Source organism: Ipomoea nil, unplaced genomic scaffold (genome assembly GCF_001879475.1).
Source record: "Ipomoea nil cultivar Tokyo-kokei standard unplaced genomic scaffold, Asagao_1.1 scaffold1617, whole genome shotgun sequence".
NCBI classification, from domain to species: Eukaryota; Viridiplantae; Streptophyta; class Magnoliopsida; order Solanales; family Convolvulaceae; genus Ipomoea; species Ipomoea nil.
In genome coordinates this window covers 1,702,400-1,724,173 of record NW_017618045.1, presented here as the reverse complement: position 1 = coordinate 1,724,173, position 21,774 = coordinate 1,702,400, and the positions used below count along the sequence as shown (strand labels likewise).

General features: G+C 35.2%; 1 protein-coding gene and 1 pseudogene across 1 annotated transcript; both read left to right on the top strand.

Annotated features, from left to right (window-relative positions):
- The first annotated feature begins 8,845 nt into the window (after positions 1–8,845).
- Positions 8,846–10,421, top strand: LOC109191105 (annotated as a pseudogene).
- A 3,160-nt stretch (positions 10,422–13,581) lies between these two features.
- Positions 13,582–17,856, top strand: LOC109191175 (hydroxyproline O-galactosyltransferase GALT6-like). Its single transcript, XM_019341759.1, has 7 exons — positions 13,582–14,831; positions 15,697–15,929; positions 16,011–16,301; positions 16,392–16,520; positions 16,601–16,774; positions 16,954–17,061; positions 17,439–17,856. The coding sequence occupies exons 1-7, from the start codon at positions 13,970–13,972 to the stop codon at positions 17,646–17,648; spliced, it is 2,007 nt and encodes a 668-aa protein (XP_019197304.1). The 5' UTR covers positions 13,582–13,969; the 3' UTR covers positions 17,649–17,856.
- Positions 17,857–21,774: the final 3,918 nt, after the last annotated feature.

The window sequence follows — 21,774 nt, the reverse complement described above, 5'->3', positions numbered from 1 at the left end:
CGCACTACCTCAAACTCACCATTCAAATATGGGCCCTAGACTTTTGCACAAAAGTATCACTATGATGAATTATTAATTCCACACATTCATTCATCCTGACAAAAAACAAAAATTCAATGCACATTTTAAACATAAAAGCAAAGACCACACTTTATCACTTTATACACAACAAATTGACAAAAATCAGCCTAACAATAGTGTAAGGCCACACTTTGTACACACATTTAAATAAATAATAATAATAAAAATATAGCAGGACCCCACTACATCAAAATCATAAACATATATCAATTCGCAACAGAATCACACTACATAAGCATATATTATTCACAGCAGGACCACATCGCAGTACCACACCATATTCGCAGCAGAACCCTACCACGACGCCATTACTATATCCATTACACAATATCTCCAAACACCATAGTATAAAAACATTAAGTGTAGCAAAATCCCACCAAAAATCAAACTTTGTTCTACATACCTTATTCGTTTTCTTCCTCATTTTCTGGTTGTGTTGCGTCAATTTTCCCTCGGTCTTCCAGTCGATTTTTCTTTCGTTCAGTGTTGTCGTCTGTTAGATTAGGGAGTTAGAGTTTTGGTTTGGGGTGTTGAGATGTTGTCGAATGGTAAAATTTCACATTAGGGATTTAGAGTTTCTTAGTTCTAATTTTGTTGTTTTAAGGAAAATGATTAAATGGTTGTCATGCATGTCATACATTTAATAAGTATTTTACATACGTCAATAAAAAAAAAAAATTCACATCAGTATATTATCACCTGTAACTTGTAGGTAATTAACCTGTGAAAAATGCTGGGTGAAAAAAATTAATGATAAGTGGAACGAAAAATATGTTAGGAAAATTCATGGTGCAACATGAATAATCTGATATAGTTGATGTTGCGGAAGGACACTTTAGCCTATAGTTTAACATTTGGTTTGATTATATAATTTCACCATTATTTTTGTTTATTCGGAATTTTTTTATTGCATATATTTGTAATTAGCAATAACAATAAATGATGACATCGATTGAGCATCTACACTAGTGAATTTTTGTTTTGTTTTTTTTTTCTTTTTTTGGAGCCCATGGTGAGGTGGATGTGAGATAAGAAGAAGAGAGAAGCAAATTTTAACTCGCAAGATATGATTTTTTGTAGGCCCCAAGAAGAGAGAAGAAAGTGAGGAATGGCCCAGAGCATTGCGTCCGCGCACATAGCGATGGGCGCATGTGTGCCTATAAATTTCATTAGTTTATCGTCTGACAATGTTGTTTCACTTTTTTTCCTTCCATTTACTCTTTTCCTCCTTTCTCCTGTTTGACTTCTAAAAAATTGTGCAAAAAAAAATAAAACACCAAATTTTGCACCAAATTTTACACCAAAAAGAACATTCCCAGCATAATTTTACACCAAATTTTATTCATCTCCAACCCATTACACCAAATTCTATTTCTACATTAAAATAATTTGTTTTCTAATAAATTAAAACTTTAATTTTTTTAATATAAAATTTAATTGTAATGCAAATAATATTTTTATTCCACAATAATATAACAAATAACAACTATTACATTTAATTTTCAAAATTAACATATCGTTTCCACAAATGCTCAATCACATTACGAAGCGCATAATAATGCGCTTATTTATATTTTACGAAGTGAAAATTATGTTTTATGTACTTTAGTGTTTAATTAATCTATATATAATATTAGTCTTGTTTTCATCATCTTGATGAAATCTTTCAAATGGTATAATTTATTTTTAATTATTCAATTTTTGTGTTAAAGTATTTAACAACATATGTAAACACATTATAATAAAATAGAGATACAAAAGGAATTAACAAACAAAACTAAGAGCCCAAAAAGAATTAAGTCTTCTATACCAAAATGGCGTTCATCTACGGTGCAGCGCCATATATAACGATGCACTGTAGACAAACGCCAAAATGACGTAAAATTTGGCGTCTCGTTGGAGAAGATTTTACGCCAAATCTTTAGCCATTTTGGCGTTTGGCGTCTTCGTTGGAGAGTGGAGACGGCCTTAGGACGGTATACTCGTGTATAAACCAGCAAAGATGACGCAATAGCTAGCCGGCTTGTTCAGCCAACTCAATAATCATTTGCATTTTGAATCCATCCAACAACCATTATTTTAGTTTGACCAGAACATTCCATTACAGGTCATACACTATATTATGCCATATGCAAATCCTGAGATTATAAAATCAAAATAAAGTTCCTTTTATAATTTGTATCATTCTCACATCATTAAACAAATAAAAAAGTATAGACCAACTAACATCCGACTAAAAATTTAGAAAGAAATTGTTTGTCAAATTGAGCATTTTTTTTACGTTGAATTGAATGAATATATATATATATATATATATATATATATATATATATATATATATATATATATATATATATATATATATATATATTGAATACCTAAGCAAAAAAAAAAATAAAAATGACTTTTTGAAGTCATTTATTAAATTTCCACGGACCCTATAAATAAAGCATTGTGTAAGCCCTAACTAAAATATTCCATATTCATTGATTTTTTTAATGGTTTGATTTTGTTGTTTTTAGTATTTGTTATTAAAAAATTATTTTGGTTGAATAAAAAGGAAAGAAAATAATTCCTTTTTTTTTTTAAAAAAATATCCTTGAACTCCTATAGTCGAGGACGAAATTAGGTATTAATAGAGATAAAATTACAAAGCTATCTTAATACGGAGTATAAGACTCAATTGGATAAACCAGTAAAGTCGATGACCTAATTAAGCACAAACAGTCATTTAAGACTAAATTGAAAAAAAAATCAAAATAGTCGAGAACTAAATTGAATTTTGAGGTCTTTAGGGGGGTGTATTCAATCAAGACTTTTAAAGAGTTTCAAAGACTTTTAAAGTGACGGATTTTAAATGACTTTTGTAGAGATTTTGTAGACTTTCATAGAATCTTTTAAACTTTCATCTACTTTGTAAGAGTCTTTAAAAATCCATAGGACAAACATTTATAGACTTTTAAAAACTTTTTCATATTAAAAAGTATACAAAAGTCATTAAAACTCTATATTGAATACGCCCTTAGAGCATCCACATTAGTTGGAGAGATTTGGGAGATAATGTAAGAGTGATTAGGAAAGATAATGTGGGAGGGGAGAGAAAAGAAAAGAAAAAAAAATAACAAAACAAAAATTGAAAAAAAAATAATAATAAAAACCTGTCGCGTCAGTCGCGTTGTCAGCGCCTGACGCGCTACACGGGCGCGTGTCGTGTAGTTCGCGCACAGCCAGTGTTGTTTTTTATTTTTTTTTTCTTTTTTTCTGACATTATCCTTGAATTTGCAGAGCAAATATTTTCACAAATAACCCCACCCCACATTTGGTATTATCCCCACCCAAGATAATTCATCTGACAATATCTCCATAATATCCACTGATGTGGATGCTCTTACAAACATTTCATAACTTTTATTAATACATTATTTATAATTTTCACGCCACTACTATCACGCCATTCATTTTTTATCGCATCAACCATAAGTTGTAACAACTCATTACTCTCCTCAGGTGCCCACAATGCATAATTTTCATTAACTTTATTCTTACCTTTACTCTTTTCTTGATCTCCCATTACTATAAAATAAATATGAATCTCTCAAAAAATTCAACTTAACACAAATGCATACATTAATAATTAATGAACATACAACAACATAAAATTATGTTAATTATATAAAACGAATTTGTAAAAATTTGAGTATATTAATTCTATTGGTTGCAACAAAAATTTATAGAAGATTTCTGATGGAAACAACAGCAAGATTTAAGCATATTAAAATTTTGATGCAAATTCGCAGCAGATTTAAGCAGATTAAAATCTGCTGCGAACAGCAGCAGCCAGCAGATTTTTGCTGCGAACAGCAAGCTTGTTGTTCACAGCATGTTCGTTGCTGCGAACAGCAAGCTTGCTGTTCACAGCAGCAAGCCAGCAAATTAAAACAAAATTACATAAATAAAAAAAATAATTATAAAGTATAGTTTTATGAAAAGTTTGAAACGTAGCGTAAATTTTGGTAGAAATTGATGAAAAATTTATCTGGTTGAGATAGAGATAAAAGTCTATAGAGAAAATTGAAAAGTTTGGGGTTGGAGAGTCAGATTTCATCTATTTATATTAATGAAGAAAAAGTCCACAGAAATCTTATTCTGATAGAGTCTATGAAAGTTGATAAATATTTGAATACCAGTAGACTTTTACAGACTCTATAAAGTCTGAAACGAATACCAGTATACTTTTAAAGACTTTTGAAAAGTCTGAATCGAATACCGATAGACTTTTTGAGTCTTTAAAAGTCTAAATTGAATACCCCCAAACTTTGAAAGTCATTAAAAGTCTTTAAAACTCTTTAAAAGTCAGGATTGAATACACCCCCTTAAGTTTTAATTAGCCTTGGAAAAGACTGTTAGAAAATTTTGATAATAAGACAGTTTTTCTTTCTTTCTTTCTTATAACTAAATTGTGGATGAAAATGAGAGCTAAAGCGAGATTAACAATGCATTATTAGTTGATCGAAAAAAACAATGCGTTATTAGGTGTCATAACTGTTTGATAAATAGGGTGGTTGTCTAGTCATCTTGCAAAATTCTGCTGTCATAACTCATAAACCCCATGAAAAGATGCCAAATGAACATCATTTAATTAACATATCCAACACTTTGAAAGTTTCTTTCTCAATAATTTAGATAAATAACCTCTTTTTTTCTTTTTAACAACATGTTTTCTTAGTCAAAATATGATACATTAAGTCCTCACGGACTTAACTCAATAGTTCAATAGGTAATATTCGAAAGAAGAGATCAATATTCGAATCTCGACAACAATGTGAAAATCATGTTCAAATTAAAATAGACAGATCCCTTGTGCACATCTACATTTGGATTAGTGAATTTACATCCTCTCAAATGTTACGTTGAACCGGAGCGTAGGGTCCTTGGAGTTGGGGATTTAACCTTTTGGATAATAGAAGGTAATTACATTCCAATAATGTGTATTTAAAAAATGTAGTCCGAGTGAAAGTGAATATTAGTATAGTACTATGTTCCTATGCTATGAATAACACTGGCTTTGACCAGGGCTATGGAGTCTTCTTTATAGTCTTCTATGATAATGGACCACGCAAAAATAATGATTCAAAGAATGTCAATATCAAATTGTCCTGGGCAAATTATGCTGTGCATCCGTATGCACCAAGCATGGTGCATACGGATGCAAAACGACGTCGTTTTTATAAAACGCGCGTCTCCCCTTAAAAAAAAAATTAGGTTCGAAACTATAATTCCATAATCGATGAACTATAATTCCATAATCGATGAACTATAATTCCATAATCTAATCTATGAACTAAAATTTTCAGAATGAATGAACTAAAATTCCAGAATCTATGAACTAAAATTTCAGAATCGATGAACTATAATTCCAGAATCGATGAACTATAGTTCCATAATCGATGAACTATAATTCCATAATCCATGAACTAAAATTCCATAATGAATGAACAAAATAATGTTGTTACTAGGAATCGAACCTGAATTTTTTTTTTAAAGGTAGACGCGCGTTTTTAATAAAACGTCGTCGTTTTTGCATCTGTATGCACCATGCATGGTGCATACAGATGCACAGCATAACTATTCGACCAAGTCTTAACACGGACTAGGCCTGGGAAATATTACTGGGCAAATTATGCTATGCATCCGTATGCACCATGCATGGTGCATATGGATACAAAAACGATGTCGTTTTGTATCAAAATGCACGTTCTACTTTAAAAAAAAAATCAATTTTGATTCCCAACAACAACATTATGTTATTTATTTTTTAGTTCATTCATTCTGGATTTTTAGTTATGAAATTTTTGATGTATAGTTATGAAATTATGGATGTATAGTTATGCAATTCTGGATGTGTAGTTATGAAGTTATGGATGTGTACTTATGCAATTTTGAATTTATAGTTATGAAGTTATGGATGTGTAGTTATGCAATTCTAGATGTATAGTTATGAAGTTATGAATGTGTAGTTATGCAATTCTAGATTTATAGTTATGAAATTATGGACGTGTAGTTACTAGTTATGTAATTCTTGATGTATAGTTATGAAATTATGGATGTGTAGTTATGCAATTCTGATTTTTTTTTCCTAAGTTAGACGTCAAAACGACGTCGTTTTTGCATCTGGATGCACCATGCATAGTGCATACGGATGCACAACATAACGATCCATATTACTGCATGGACATTATTTATATGTGTATTATGTATATTTTTAAAATTACAAAATGTCTTTTAAGTAAGCTTTAATTATAAGAAATATATTTAAATTCGTACCATATTTAAATTAATTCCCGTTCGGATCAGTCTGGTCTAATTAAAAGCAAAGTGATAGTCATATTAAGTACCCTAATATATTATGTATTTTTTATAATTATTAATTTTATAATTAACTCAGTTAACTTACATATTATATATATATATATATATATATATATATATATATATATATCCAATATCTAATGACAATGATGCTTAATATGATAACATGTGAACCTTCATGAATAAACACAGTTTATTACACATTTACACGAATGCATACAATTTACTTCATGAGTAGATTTTGTGCATTGTGCATTTGCATTATTAGATTATTGTATGTATTCATATAATAGTTCGCAGGTTCTCAATTAAGGAATGATTCTCATTTAAACACAAACCTATAATATTAATTTATATATATATATATATATATATATATATATATATATATATATATATATATAAACTAATTGTTTAATCAGAAAAAATAATAGCATTTTAATCATCAATTTATGATAAATGGAAAAAACTTATTGATTGGGAGACTATTTGGACGATTTCGATTTATCTTCTCTCATAAAATTTAGGTAGGATTATGAGAGTTCAAAATTAGTTTAGTGTAAATTTGAAACCTATTGAAAAAAAAAAAAAAAAAAAAAAAAAAAAAAAAAAAAACCAAAATACATACGTAGGCAGCAGGTGTCATTGTTCAAGAGACAACAGCACGTCCTCATCTCCATCTCGATCTCAAGGAAAACGGCGGAATTTCCTATATAAATTCCTTCGGCAATAATTTGCAACTAAGGACTTCCACTTTGGGTTACTTGTGTTTTTGCCCACATGTATTATAAAGATTAACAACACTACTTTTAGGGTGTGTTTGGAAACCTGGAAAATGAGTTCTGGAAATCATTTTCCAAGTTTCCAGTGTTTGGATGTGCCTGGAAAATCAAGTCAACGGAAATTATTTTCCGTTGATTTTGGAAAATAGGCTTGTTTTGGAGGAAAATGACTTCCCCTTTTTTTGGGGGGAAGTCATTTACCAACTTTTACACCAACATCACACCACCACCAACATCATCAACACCATACCACCATCACCACCACTATTGCCGCCGCCACCACCACTATACCCCCGCCACCATCACACCACCACCACAACCACCACCAACACCGCAACCACTACCACCACCACCACCACCACCATACCACCGCCACCACCACCACATACCACCGCCACCACACCACCACCTTCACACCACCGCCGCCTCCACCACCACCACCATACCACCGCAACCACCGTCGCCGCCACCATTACCACCATACCACCGCAACCACCGTCGCCGCCACCACCACCATACCACTACAACCACTGTCGCCGCTACCACCGCCACCACCACCATACCACCACAACCACCATCGCCGCCACCACTACCACCATACCACCGCCACCGCCATCACTACCATACCACCGCTACCACCACCACCACCACACCACCGCCATCACACCGCCACCGCCACCACCACCACCATACCACCGCCGCCACCACCACCACCATACCACCGCAACCACCGTCGCCGCCAGCACCACCGCAACCACACGACCACTGCCACCACCGTCATACTACCACCACCATCACACAAACACCACTACCGCCGTCGCCGCCACCACCAGCATACTACCGCAACCACCGTCGCCGCTGCCACCACCATACCACCGCAACCACCGCCACCACCATCACACCGCCGCCGCCGCCACCTCCACGACCATACCACCGTCGCTACCACCACCATACCACCGCCACCACACCACCACCGTCATACCACCACCAATTATTATTATTATTATTATTATTATTATTATTATTATTATTATTATTATTATTATATAACGAATAACACCACTACCACTACACCACCACCACCACCACCATAATATTTTTGATATATTATTAGTTTTTTTTTTTGAAAAACTTAGCTATTTTTTATTATATTTAAAATTAATATTATATTATTATATATTATTATACATGTTGTAATATTCTAAATAAAATAATTAAAATGTTTAATTATACAATTCTACTCATTTTCCAGAAAATGAACCAAGCACAGAAAAACAGTTTTCCATAATGCAACCAAACACTGGAAAGGAAAATGTTTTCCGGAAAATGACTCATTTTCCAGAAAACATTTTCCAGAAGTCATTTTCATGCTTTCCAAACGGACCCTTAAGTTTTAATGGTAAGTGACGAAAAGAGTTAATTACCATTTTGGTCCCTTGACTATGTCAGAAGTATTAAAATGGTCATAGACTATCATTTTGGTCAATTAAATCCTCAATTATTAATTTTGTATCGAATTTGGTTATTAGTCAGTTTGGATGTGAACTGCCGTCTCTTTTGAGGACAAAATGGGGTTTTCACTATTAACTAATGTTGACTCCTAAATCCTAATTCATGTCGCCGTCATTTGCGCTAAAGAAGTTGGCGTTCAGCTCAGAGTCCGCAGCGCCGGCCATGACTATGAAGGGATTTTCGACACCTCGGAAATTAAATCTCTGACGCTATTTATCATGTTTGATTTGGCGAAGCTCTGGGAAATTAAGATTGACGTTGAAGATAACAGTGCTTGGGTCCAGGCTGGCGCCACCAATAGAGAAGTTTATTAGAGAATTGCAACAAAAAAAAAAAAAAAAAAAAAAAAAAAGAGACTCTTGGTTTTCCAGCAGGGTTTTGCACCAGCTTGGGAATCGAAGGCCACATAACCGGCGACACATATGGTCCGTTGGTGAGAAAATATTGTCTCGGAGCGGACACCGTTGTGGATGCACGTATTGTTGACGCCACGGGGAGGCTTCTAGAAAGAACCACAATGGGAGAAGACCTGTTCTAAGCAATCAGGGGCGGCGGCGGAAGCTTCACAATTCTACTCGCTTGGAAAACGCAACTAAAATACTCTACAAATGGCATAAAATCGCTGATAAGATCAATGAGGATCTCCCCATCAAAGTCACCCTCACAGCTCGGTGAATTCAACCACCGCCAATGGCAAAAGAACCGTACAAACGACATATAATTCAACCTCCGCCAATGGCAAAAGAACCGTACAAACAGCATACATAGCCCTATTTATGGGGCAAACCGACATGCTACTCCAAATCATGAATCACAGCTTCCCTAAACTAAGATTGACCCGAAATGACTGCTCCAAAAGGAGCTGGATAGAATCGGTGATTTACCTAACTAGAAACCAAAGAACCACGTCGCCGGAGTTTCTCATCCAAGGGAAACTACTATTCCATAAGACAAATTTCAAGGCAAAATCAGATTTCTTGAGAAAGCCCATTCCAGATAGCGGTCTTTGGGAGCTCTGGAAGATGTTCCTGGAGGAAGACTCGCCGTTGATGATCCTGAATCCTTACGGAGGAATGATGGCGAAGATACCAGGAAAAGAGTGAAAGTCCCATTTTGCCCTCAAAAGAGACGGCCAGTTCACAACAAAACTTACGGGGGACCAAATCGGATACAAAATAATAGTTGAGGACTTAATTGGCCAAAATTGATAGTCAATGATCAATTTGGTACTTTTTCCATAATCGATGGACCAAAACGATAATTAACTCCGACGAAAATGTTCAACTCCTAATTAAGATCTAGTGCATTGTGTAATATACCTCATAATTGTATGATATCTTATTACATCATAATTAATTAGTTGGGAAGTTCTATTGCCTCAAGGGGCAAAAAATAACTTCTTCCATATGGATTTTGATAAGTGGCTAACATTCAACGTGGCAGGTAAAATTGCGGGATATAGAGATGGAGAATGGAGTGATATTTTTGCGTTAACAACCTGGTGGATCTAGAGATGGCGCTGCAACTTCGCCTTTAGCCGGGAGCGACTGGGATTGCAGAATGAAGATTTGGTGGATTATGGAACAGAATAAGGAAAGAGCAAAAGCTTTTGCTAAAGTTATGATGAAACCTCCTGGAGCAATTCTGAAGGATACTTGGAAGATGACTAAAGACTAGGAAGAATGGACTATGGTGCATACGGATGCTTCATTCACCTCCCCTCATGAGATTACGGGCTGTGGTGGAGTCATGCGCTCTAATGATGGGGCTTGGATAGGAGGCTTTAGCTGCACGTTCAAGACGAATAGTGCTACGGAGGGGGGCCTTTGGGCGATCTACATGGGGCTTCAATGGGTGCGGGCTAGGTGCTCGTCTAAAATCTAAGGAGAGTAGGAAACATATTAAGCAATTAAGCTTAAGAATAAGGTTGATGGAAGTTTGGTTATGAGAGAAGTTGACTTCAAGTAAATTGTGATGTACTAAGTAGGAATGATAATAGGGCGGGGGCATAGCGGGGAATGGGATCCCCATCTTTGCTTCTGAATTCATCCCCCGTTTTTCGACGAAAATGAATAATTATCCCATCCTTATTTTTGCAAAAAAAATTTCAAGAACAAGAATTCACCGCCCTGATTTTTTCTATTAAATGTGCACACTTTTGTTATTTTTGCATAACAATATTGATTGAGTTGCCTTTTTCTACCATGTCTGATGTATTTGAAAAAAAAAAAAAAAAAGAGAAAAGCTTAGGGTCATGAATTGAATTAAACAATTTTAGGAGGACCCAAGCAAATAAAGAAATATTTAAGCAATTTCCATGGTAATCCTACTTTTTATGAATATTTTCACTCTTTCCCATTTCTCCATACGCTCTTTCCAACGTAATAAAATATAAGAACAAATTGCACTTTTGGTCCTGTGAGTATTAGGGTACTGACAATTTGAGTACGTGACTTTCAAAACTCCCAATTTAAACCTTTAACTATGCAATTTTTGGCAGATTTGGTCCTCCGGGCCAAATTGCCGGCCAATTTTGGCCGGAAAAACATAAATTGGTTCAAATTGTGAATTGACGAGGGTAAAATTGTCATTTCACTCCCTTCTTCTTCATTCTCCCTTTCTTCTTCGTTCTTCTTCTTCTTCGCCGTTGACGAACAGACAATCCCATACGCCCCTCTACCTATGGGCTTGATCGGAATGTACTTAGTATCCACTTCAAACACTGTTTGCCACATTCTGTAATAATGCTTTCCCGGCGCCCAAATTCCGTTCGGTGGCTCCGCCGCCGTCGCCATTCCGCCTGCAGGTGCCAGTTAATGCTGACTCCGCAGTTATCCCCGCAGGGCAGAGGATTTGGCAGATTACGGCGTTTTAGATCTGCGAACTCTACGGGCTTTTCAGTTCTGTTGTCGAATGGAACGAGAAGAGCATCCGCCGGCAAAAGCAGTGCGGGCGCGGTGGCGCTACACACTTTTCCGGGATTAGACTTGCAGCCGCAAGCGCAAGTGTTGCAGGGGACGACGGATTCGTTGAAGAATGAGGAGAAAGATATGCAACATTTGGGCTTCTGATCATCGCCGGAACGCGTGATATTGCACACCACTTGCCAACTAGCCACCGCCGCGGTTTCTGGGCAGACCAGTGGGATCAGGGAAGAGGGTGGGGCTCACTCTCACCGGCGGCCCGCACACGTAACCTTCGCCGCTAGAACTATCGTTGATTTTCCAGTTCTGCGGAGGAGTAAGCTCGTTTATGTTAAGATAACCCTCCGGTCAACGGCGAAGAAGAAGAATAACGAAGAAGAAAGGGAGAATGAAGAAGAAGGGAGTGAAATGACAATTTTACCCTCGTCAATTCACAATTTGAACCAATTTATGTTTTTCCGGCCAAAATTGGCCGGCAATTTGGCCCGGAGGACCAAATCTGCCAAAAATTGCATAGTTAAAGGTTTAAATTGGGAGTTTTGAAAGTCACGTACTCAAATTGTCAGTACCCTAATACTCACAGGACCAAAAGTGCAATTTGTTCTAAAATATAATTTCACCTGATTTCCAACTTCCTAAGTTATCAAATATGAAATTAAAAAAATTCAAAGTTGGACCTACCAATATTCATATTCATACAAAAGTAAATAAGGCTTTTACGTTTCTCTTATTTATATGTTACATTCTACGGAGTAATTAACTTATAAAAAATTAGACAATAATTTTTACTTATTGTTTTTGGAAGAATAAAATTATAATATGTAATGGAAGGGTTGTAAACTTATCATTTTTAAACGATTAAATTTTATTTATCTGTTATAATTAGTTTTGCATTTAATTGCATCATTTAATAAATAGTGTTAATAGTTCAATTCATTATTCAATTTAAAAAGTTTATTAGAGAGAGAAATATATGTTGACTAAGAGCATTGAATGCTAAAATTATGTTTTTATTTTGCATGCCTAAATGAAATTGAAGTGTTTGATATAATTAATTGTTGAATTAATAGATAAGTGTAAAAATACATATTTAAAATTTTGATTAATGAAGGATAAATAGTGTTATTTTTTGTAAATTAATAAAAATAAAATAAGAAAAAATGTTAAAAAGTTAAGAATTTATTTTGAAACACTACTTAAAAATTTAGAATGTATTTTAAAATAAATTATTATTTTAAACTCATCATATCTTACTTAAACATGGCTTATAATTTATTTGTAGATTAAAACAAGTTATAAACTCTATCAAAAAATAGTCTACGGATGCATTTGGTAAATATCTATTAGCTGATTGTGTTAGTGGGTTGGCCTAGTTGATATCATTACCTGATTGTATAAAGATGTTTGGTAAATTAGCCAACTGGTAGCTGATTATATACAAAATAACTTTAAAAAAAAAATTTATCAAAAAAGTTGCTTTGAGCTGTATTTTAAATTTTAACGTTTTGAAACAATAAGCTATTACAAAAAGTTAATTAATCAAACACATATATTAGATGTTTAACCAAGTCAAACATTTAATTGTCATCAAACAAATAAAATTGATTGATAAACTAACTATGTTACCCGTGGATGTATATATTAATTATTTTATTAAGTTGTGTAATGACAAAAATTTAAACAAATGATTAGCTATGATAAATAAATGAAAGTCAAAGTAATAATATAAACTTAAAAGAATTGATTTAAATGTTTAATTGTAATGATTTGAATAAGATTTGGGTATATAATTTTTTGGTGTTTTTTTTTTTTTTTTTTTTTTTTGTGGTATAAAAACATTAAAAAAAACTAAGTAAAAAGAAAGCAGAAAAAAAATTTCTTTTTTCTTCCTGAGAGGCGACCGACCCCAAAAGCCTCCATCGCCTTCACAACCCCCCCCCCCCCCCCCCACCCCCCACTCTCTCTCTCTGAGGAACATTTCCATACCTATATCTCCTCCTGATTCTCTAATACTTAATGCATGTGTCCGCCTCTCTCTAACCGCGTCCTGATTCTGCGTTGATGACCTAACTCCTTTCTCCGTTTCTTTCTCTCTCTGATCCCAACTCTTGGTTCTGAGTTTGGGGTTCTTTTTTTATTTTTGAATTTTTGAATTTTGACATAAATCAAACTAGTATGGGATTTTGATGAAACCCAGTGTTTGTCGCTCAAAAAGGCTTGAGTTCCATCGATGATCGGAGGCTGCTAACAGAGAACACTTTTTCATTTTTTCTGTAGACTTCTTACTCACAAAAATTGAAGATGAAGAGAGCAAAATTCGACTTGGTCTGGTCTTTCAGCCGGAAGAAGTCGGTGCAGATTTTGATTTTCATGGGGCTTGTGTATGTAATCATGGTGGTTTTAGAGGTGCCTTTTGTGTTCAGAACTGGGTTGAGTTCAGTTTACCCGGAGGGGTTTGGGAATGGGTACTTGAGTTCGAGTTCGAGGCCCGAAGTGCTCGATAGCGAGGAGAGTTTGGAAGAGAAAGAAGCCCCGAATCGGCCACTAGACGTCGCCTTTCGGGTCCCAACCGATTCATGGCCGGAAAGGAGGATCAAGGAGTTGCCTAATCACCCGCTCTCGAGCTTGGTTCTTGACGGCAGCTTCTCGAATGTGAGCAGCAAACATGGGTTTGCTGGGATTCTCAAGTCCGCCACGGAGGCGTTCGAATTGGGGAGAAAGGTCTGGGAGGAGCTCGAATTCCCCAGAGAAGAAACGGTTCCGGTGGAGAGCAGTAACAAGACCGAGGAATGCCCGCAATCGATTTCCATTTCAGCGGAGGAATTTCGGGCTAGAGGGAGAATGATGGTGTTGCCGTGTGGGCTGACTTTGGGGTCGCATATAGCGGTGGTGGGGAGACCGAAACTGGCCCACCCGGAGAGCGACCCCAAAATTTCATTGCTAAAGGAAGGGCAGTACTTGATGGTTTCCCAGTTTATGATGGAGTTACAGGGTCTAAAGACCGTCGACGGCGAAGACCCACCGCGGATTATGCATTTCAACCCCCGGTTGAAGGGAGATTGGAGCGGAAAACCGGTGATCGAGCATAACACTTGTTATAGGATGCAGTGGGGAACCGCTCAACGCTGCGAGGGGTGGCGCTCCAGGGATGATGAGGAGACTGGTATGAATGATAAAGTGACACTTTTTTTATTATTTTTTGATTAATTGGACTTAAAAATGCATTAATTTGTGGATGGGAAAGGGGGCTTTAGATGTTTTCTTGATAGATTCATGTTTAAATCCATTGATTTGGTTTTAATTTGGAAAGTTATTAGCTTGCCCATCTCCATCACAAACTTGGGAGGAATTGTGAGGTGGATAAATATTAGACTGATCAGCTGGCTAGTAAGGTTTCAAATGATTTTGAATTGAACCTCTAAGACTTTATATGTGGTTTTCTGTTCTTGTTGTATAAGTGTTGGGATTGCGGCTTGGAGGGCCGAGTTTAGGGTCCATTGATTTGTGACGCTGTGGCTTACTATGGAGGGACGAGTTTAGGGTCCATTGATTTGTGACGCTGTGGCTTATTATGGAGGGACGAGTTTAGGGTCCATTGATTTGTGACGCTGTGGCTTACTATGGAGGGCCGAGTTTAGGGTCCATTGATTTGTGACGCTGTGGCTTACTATGGAGGGCCGAGTTTAGGGTCCATTGATCTGTGACGCTGTGGCTTACTATGGAGGGATGTGGTAAAGGGTCAATTTCAACCTATTTATCCCCAATTGGTTTTAATAAGGGTATGACAACCAGATAACCAAAGAACTCTGTGGTTAAGCGTGCTGATAGTGGGATGTGGTTAAAGTTTCTTCATTTATGTGATGAAGAGGGAGCTTGTTTTTGTTGCTAGTGCATCTTTCTGGTTAAAACTCTTAAACTGATAGAACTCATGGGACAACCTTTGTGTAGTTCACATTACATTTTTTGTTTGTTAATATTTCTTGCTGAGCTGCAGTTGTTGCTTGAAGTAATATTTTGGCCTTTTACAGTGGATGGCCAGGTCAAGTGTGAAAAGTGGATTCATGATGATGATAATAGTTCTGAACAATCAAAGGCTACTTGGTGGTTAAACCGGCTGATGGGTCGAACAAAGAAGGTTACTGTTGATTGGCCGTTCCCGTTTTCAGAGGACAAGTTGTTTGTGCTAACTCTTAGCGCTGGCTTGGAGGGTTATCATGTTAATGTTGATGGGAGGCATGTGACCTCATTTCCATACCGCATTGTAAGTAACACTCCTCAAATTCGCATTCCCGATGAGCTTTCGAATCAAATTGTTGTGAAGGTGCTTCTTTTATTCCGTTAGGGATTTGCACTTGAGGATGCCACCGGTTTATCATTGAACGGAGACGTTGAAGTTCATTCAGTCTTTGCTGCCTCCTTGCCCACATCACATCCAAGTTTTGCTCCTCAAAAACACCTCGAAATGTCAAACAGATGGAAGGCTCCACCGCTTCTTGATCGACCCGTGGAACTATTCATCGGTATTTTATCTGCGGGCAACCATTTTGCGGAGCGTATGGCTATTAGGAGGTCATGGATGCAGCATAAGCTTCTCAAATCTTCAAATGCCGTGGCTCGATTCTTTGTTGCACTGGTAGGTGAACACACAACACAGGCTTCTTGTCGGTTTTCAATTTCTGTTACCATGAATTTCTAAAATTGGGACTCGATGTTTGAACAACAGCATGCGAGAAAAGAGGTGAATTCGGAGCTAAAGAAAGAAGCTGAATTTTTCGGTGACATTGTCATAGTTCCATACATGGACAACTACGACCTTGTTGTTCTGAAAACCGTTGCTATCTGTGAATATGGGGTGAGTCGATGATTACTAGTCGGGCCTTGTGTTGGAACTTGGAACCAGTCAATCAGTTTTCAATGTCTTTGTTATTGCAGGTTCACGTAGTATCTGCTAAAAACATTATGAAATGTGACGATGACACATTCGTGAGATTAGATGCAGTAGTGAAGGAAGTGAATAAAATACCCAAGGATAAGAGCTTCTATATTGGTAATATCAATTATTACCATAAGCCCCTGCGAAGTGGTAAATGGGCGGTAACATATGAGGTATTGTGTGGACTCTTATTCTCCCATGTCCTTTAAGAACCCAATGCCTTAACTTGCATCTTTTTGAACTACAATTCCTACCTTTAGTCTTTCTTATATATGTGAATTGTTGGAGTGCATTTCAAAACCAATTGAATTCCGATTATTCCACTCACATATCTTCGGTTGATATGATATAGGAATGGCCGGAAGAAGATTACCCGCCTTATGCGAATGGACCAGGATACATAGTTTCATCCGATATTGCACACTTCATAGTGTCCGATTTCGAAGAACACAAGTTGAAGGTAGGCAACATACTTCTCCTCCTCCTCAAATCTCAATACCCTTCACATTCTGTTAGGATCAAACTTTTACTACTACGCCAAAAGCTATAGCCAGTAACAAAGACGCAACTTTATTTCCTTATAGACTGCCATCACATTTTCGAGAGACAGGCAACATACTTCTCCTCCTCAAATCTCAATACCCTTCACATTTTGTTAGGACCAAACACTTACCACTACGCCAAAAGCTATAGCCAGTAGCAAAGACGCAACTTTATTTCCTTATAGACCGCCATCACATTTTCGAGAGGCAGGGTGCTGGACTTGGTCCTTTACCGGTCTCTGGGCCTCACCTCTCTATCTTTAAGCTTCTAAGTAGTTAGTTGGTTGGTTTGCAGTTGTTCAAGATGGAGGATGTGAGCATGGGAATGTGGGTAGAGAAGTTCAATAGCACAAAGCAGGCAGTGAAGTATGTGCACAATTTGAAGTTCTCCCAGTCAGGGTGCATAGATGATTATTACACAGCTCACTACCAGTCTCCTAGACAGATGATTTGCATGTGGAACAAACTGCAACAAGGAAAACCTCAATGCTGCAACATGCGATGACAGTTTAGGATCATCTTTAATTTCCCCATCTTAGAATCTTGTCTTGTAAGAGATAACAAAGGGATAAATAAGGTTTTTGTTTTTTTTTTTTTTGGTTGCAGTTATAGCATTATATATATAATATGTAGCCTGTAAATTTTCCTGAATATTAGCTCAGAAATGATAGGGCTTCTTTAGAATTTAAATATTCAATTTATTGTTATTTTTATATTAAGGCCAGGTTGGAGTTCATGAGTTTGGTAAATTTTATTGTGGACCATGGTTACATAGAGATGGCAATTCTACCCGCACTTTATGGTTTACTGCATCCTCGCCCTTGCGAGTTTTAAAATACCTACACAGTTTAGATAATGAATGCAGAAATAGGGGAAATTTTGTATACTTGTGCAAGTATGGGGCGGGTGTAGGAAGGTATATATATATATATATATATATATAGTTATATATATTTGCATTTAAATACAAATCCCTTTAAAATATAAATCTTCCTTAAAATACAAACTTGAGCTCGTGCACATATTAACATACTTACATGCACACATGGCGCCCTGTCAACAATTTCTGGGATTAGCACGTGCACACATTAACGTACTTACATGCACACAGCGCGTAGGAGGAAAAACCACAATCATCCATCAAAGCTCGTGCACATATTAACATACTTACATGCATACAGCGCGTAGGAGAAAAAATTACAACCATCCATCAAAGCTCGTCACACATTAACATACTTACTTACATGCACACTGAGCACACTATCAAGAATATTTGAGATTAGCTCGTGCACATATTAACATATTTACATGCACACAGTTTGTATTTTAAAGGGAATTGTATTTGAAATATATATATATATATATATATATATATATATATATATATATTATATAAGTTAATGTATCATCTATAATTAAAAATTAAAAATGCATAATAAATTAAACTTCTTTATGAACTAGTGCCTCAAGGTTAAATGTTAGAGTTATGCTCAAATTTATAAAAAGAATCCATGCGATAATTAGATCATAATTGTAGTGGGGCAACTTTCTCAACCTAATGAAGCACACCTCCACTGAGGCTCAATCTCATGACCGCCATTACCTGCCATCTGAGCACAAGGTGCTTGACTAGTTTAGTTTCATTATAATAAAGTCAAAATATCATTTTAATTACACTACATGCATGTTGCTATTATCGAGTTTCATCTTATACGTACAATATATTCATTATATTAACACTAAAGTATCATTTTAATTTCATTATAGCAACGCTAGAATATCATTTTAATTTTACTATAGGTTCATTTGACAATATAACTATATGTGTGAACTTTGTTAAGTTATTCTATTTTATTTATACGTACAATAGGTTCATTATAACAAGGAATAAGGTTCAAATTGGCCACTGAACGTAACCTGAAAAATGCATTTAGGCCACTGAACGAAAAAAAAAAAAGAGGTGCAATTAGACCACTGAACACTCCAAAAATGTGCAATTTCATCTGATAGCAGGTTACCCTAAATTTTAGCAGGTTACCTACTTACGTGGCAGCTGAGTTGGCATTTTTAATAAATTTAAATAATTTTTAATAAATTTTAATAATAAATTTTTATTAAAAAATTAAAAAAATAAAAACGACTTTATTTTATTTTTTATTTAATTTTTTTTTTCAATTTTTTAAAAAATTTATTATTAAAATTAATTATTAAAATTTATTTAAAAATTATTAAAAATGTCAACTCAGCTGCCACATAAGCAGGTAACCTGCTAAAATTGATGGTAACCTGCTATCCGGTGAAATTGCATACGTTTGGAGAGTTCAGTGACCTAATTACACGTTTTTGAAGTGTTCAGTGACCTAATTGCACTTTTTTTTTTTTTTTTTTTTCGTTCAGTGGACTAATTGCATTTTCAGGTTATGTTCAATGGTCAATTTGAACCTTATTCCTTATAACAATACTAAAAGTATCATTTTAATTCTACAACATGTTCATTTGACATATACATATTTATATGAGCTCTATTATTCAGTTTAATTTTATACACATAATAAGTCCTTTATAACAATACTAAAGTATTATTTTAATTTTAGTACAAATTTATTTAACAATATACATATCTATGACACGATACGTTGTTAGTTCACACTAACTATCGTTTCCTTTAATTAAATAAAACAACGTCATATTAGATTATGATTCACATAATTGTATAGACCGTGATACACCATGCATGATTACATGATACATGACTTTAGGATGGACCATAATGAATTGCCCAAAATGTGTGGCTGTGACGACAAAAGTGCCCCACGTTAGTTCTGTTGTGTTACTTGTTTACATGAAAATCCGGGTGGCAATTGACAAATGTGAACAAATTTGAGATCCCCTCCACTTTTCTTCTCATCATCATGCCTTCTTTCAGATGTTCATCTCTCCGACTTTATTTTTCATTTTTTTTTATTAAAAAAAAAATTATACTCCGTAGTTAGGTATGAAACTATGAATTTGGTTAATGGAATGAAAAAATGATACTCCATTCTATACATTTTTAGTTTTTCTCATATGATGTGAGACTATGAGTGAGTAAAATGTAATATTAAAAGTATATATAGTATAACTTGGGAGGATTTTTGTACAATAACTAATTTTGAGGTTGTTTACTACTCGTTCAGAGAATGTCTGAACAGTTGATTTGTAAGGTAACCATTCTTCTCGGGGTTAACCTTTCGTATCATGCCTTAACAACCTTCCGGATTTGACTTACCTTAGTCAATCCTTTACTTTCTGTAAGTTAACTATTCACTTTAGTTAACTTTATGTTCCCCAACTTTCCGATCAAGGTTGGTCCTTCCATTCTTTGACGTACCATTGAACCTTTCGGTCTTCAACTTTCTAGTTTTCAATCTTCAATTTCTCGTATCTCCAGCTTTCCGGAACTTGACTTCCTAAAAACGACTTTTTGGTCAATTTCTGTCAAAGACCTTGTGGTCAAGCGACATAAAGTGACTCTCCAAAATTGGAGGTTATGAGTTCGAGTCTCAGTGGATGCGATATTGATTCATTGGGCTTCAGTAGGTTGATAAACATATTACATGTAACATTTTCAATAATACTTAAAAAATGACATTTTAGAAATTACTGTTCTAAAATTTCAAAACTTAAATATCTTGATGTTACTTTTCGAACTTAATTTACTTTCCAGTTAGTAAAGTTCATCCTCTAAGCGAACATTTTGAATTTACATTGAATTTTTTTAATTCTAAAAATAAAAATAAGTGGGGACCTAAATTTATAAAATATGTTTGGTATTATTAATTAAAATCTATCTAGTACTTGTTACTAACAAAAATAAATATTTTTAAATTTTTCAGACCGGGGCGGCTAACATTTCGATGTTTTGTAGTTTTGTGGTACATAATGGACCATAAATTTGACATTAAGGAAAAGGAACGTTGAAAGGGTTACGTAAAGGTATTTATTTAGGAAAAATAGTTAAAAAATATAGATTTGGTTAGAGGGGAAGGGGGTTAACTACTTGTACGTAAAGACTAAATACCAGTGGAGTCTGTCCTATGAGTATAGTGGTACTATCATGTTTACTCATAAATTTTTTATTTATTAATTTTCTTTGATCCTTTAATTCTTAATTTTAACCAGTCGTGGTCTTTCTGTAATTTAAGTAATGACAAAATTTAAGATCATGACTGATTAAAAAATTAAAAGTTGAAGAATTACCATTGATTAATTTAAAAGTTAAATGACTAAATATAGTTAAATTTAAAATTTATAATAAAACGTGACAATGTATGTTACTATACTCGGAAGACCCAAGTTGCATTATCTCTATAAATAAATAAGGCCAGGGGTGGTGTTTTGGAGAGGGGCAAAGCTGGTGCTTTAGTTTACTTGTAAACTTTTAAAAAAATCATAATGGAAAAAATTACCCCTTTTGAAAAATGTACATCAAAATATTTTTTAAAAGAAAATGAATGAAAATACTTTTGATTCTTTATAAAGTAGTATTTGTTTTTGTTGGAAAAAATAGCTTAAAATGACATAAAATGACATGTTAAGTGGCTATTTTGTGGTACAATTATCAGTGGGGTCAACTTCCGATTTGGGTCGGG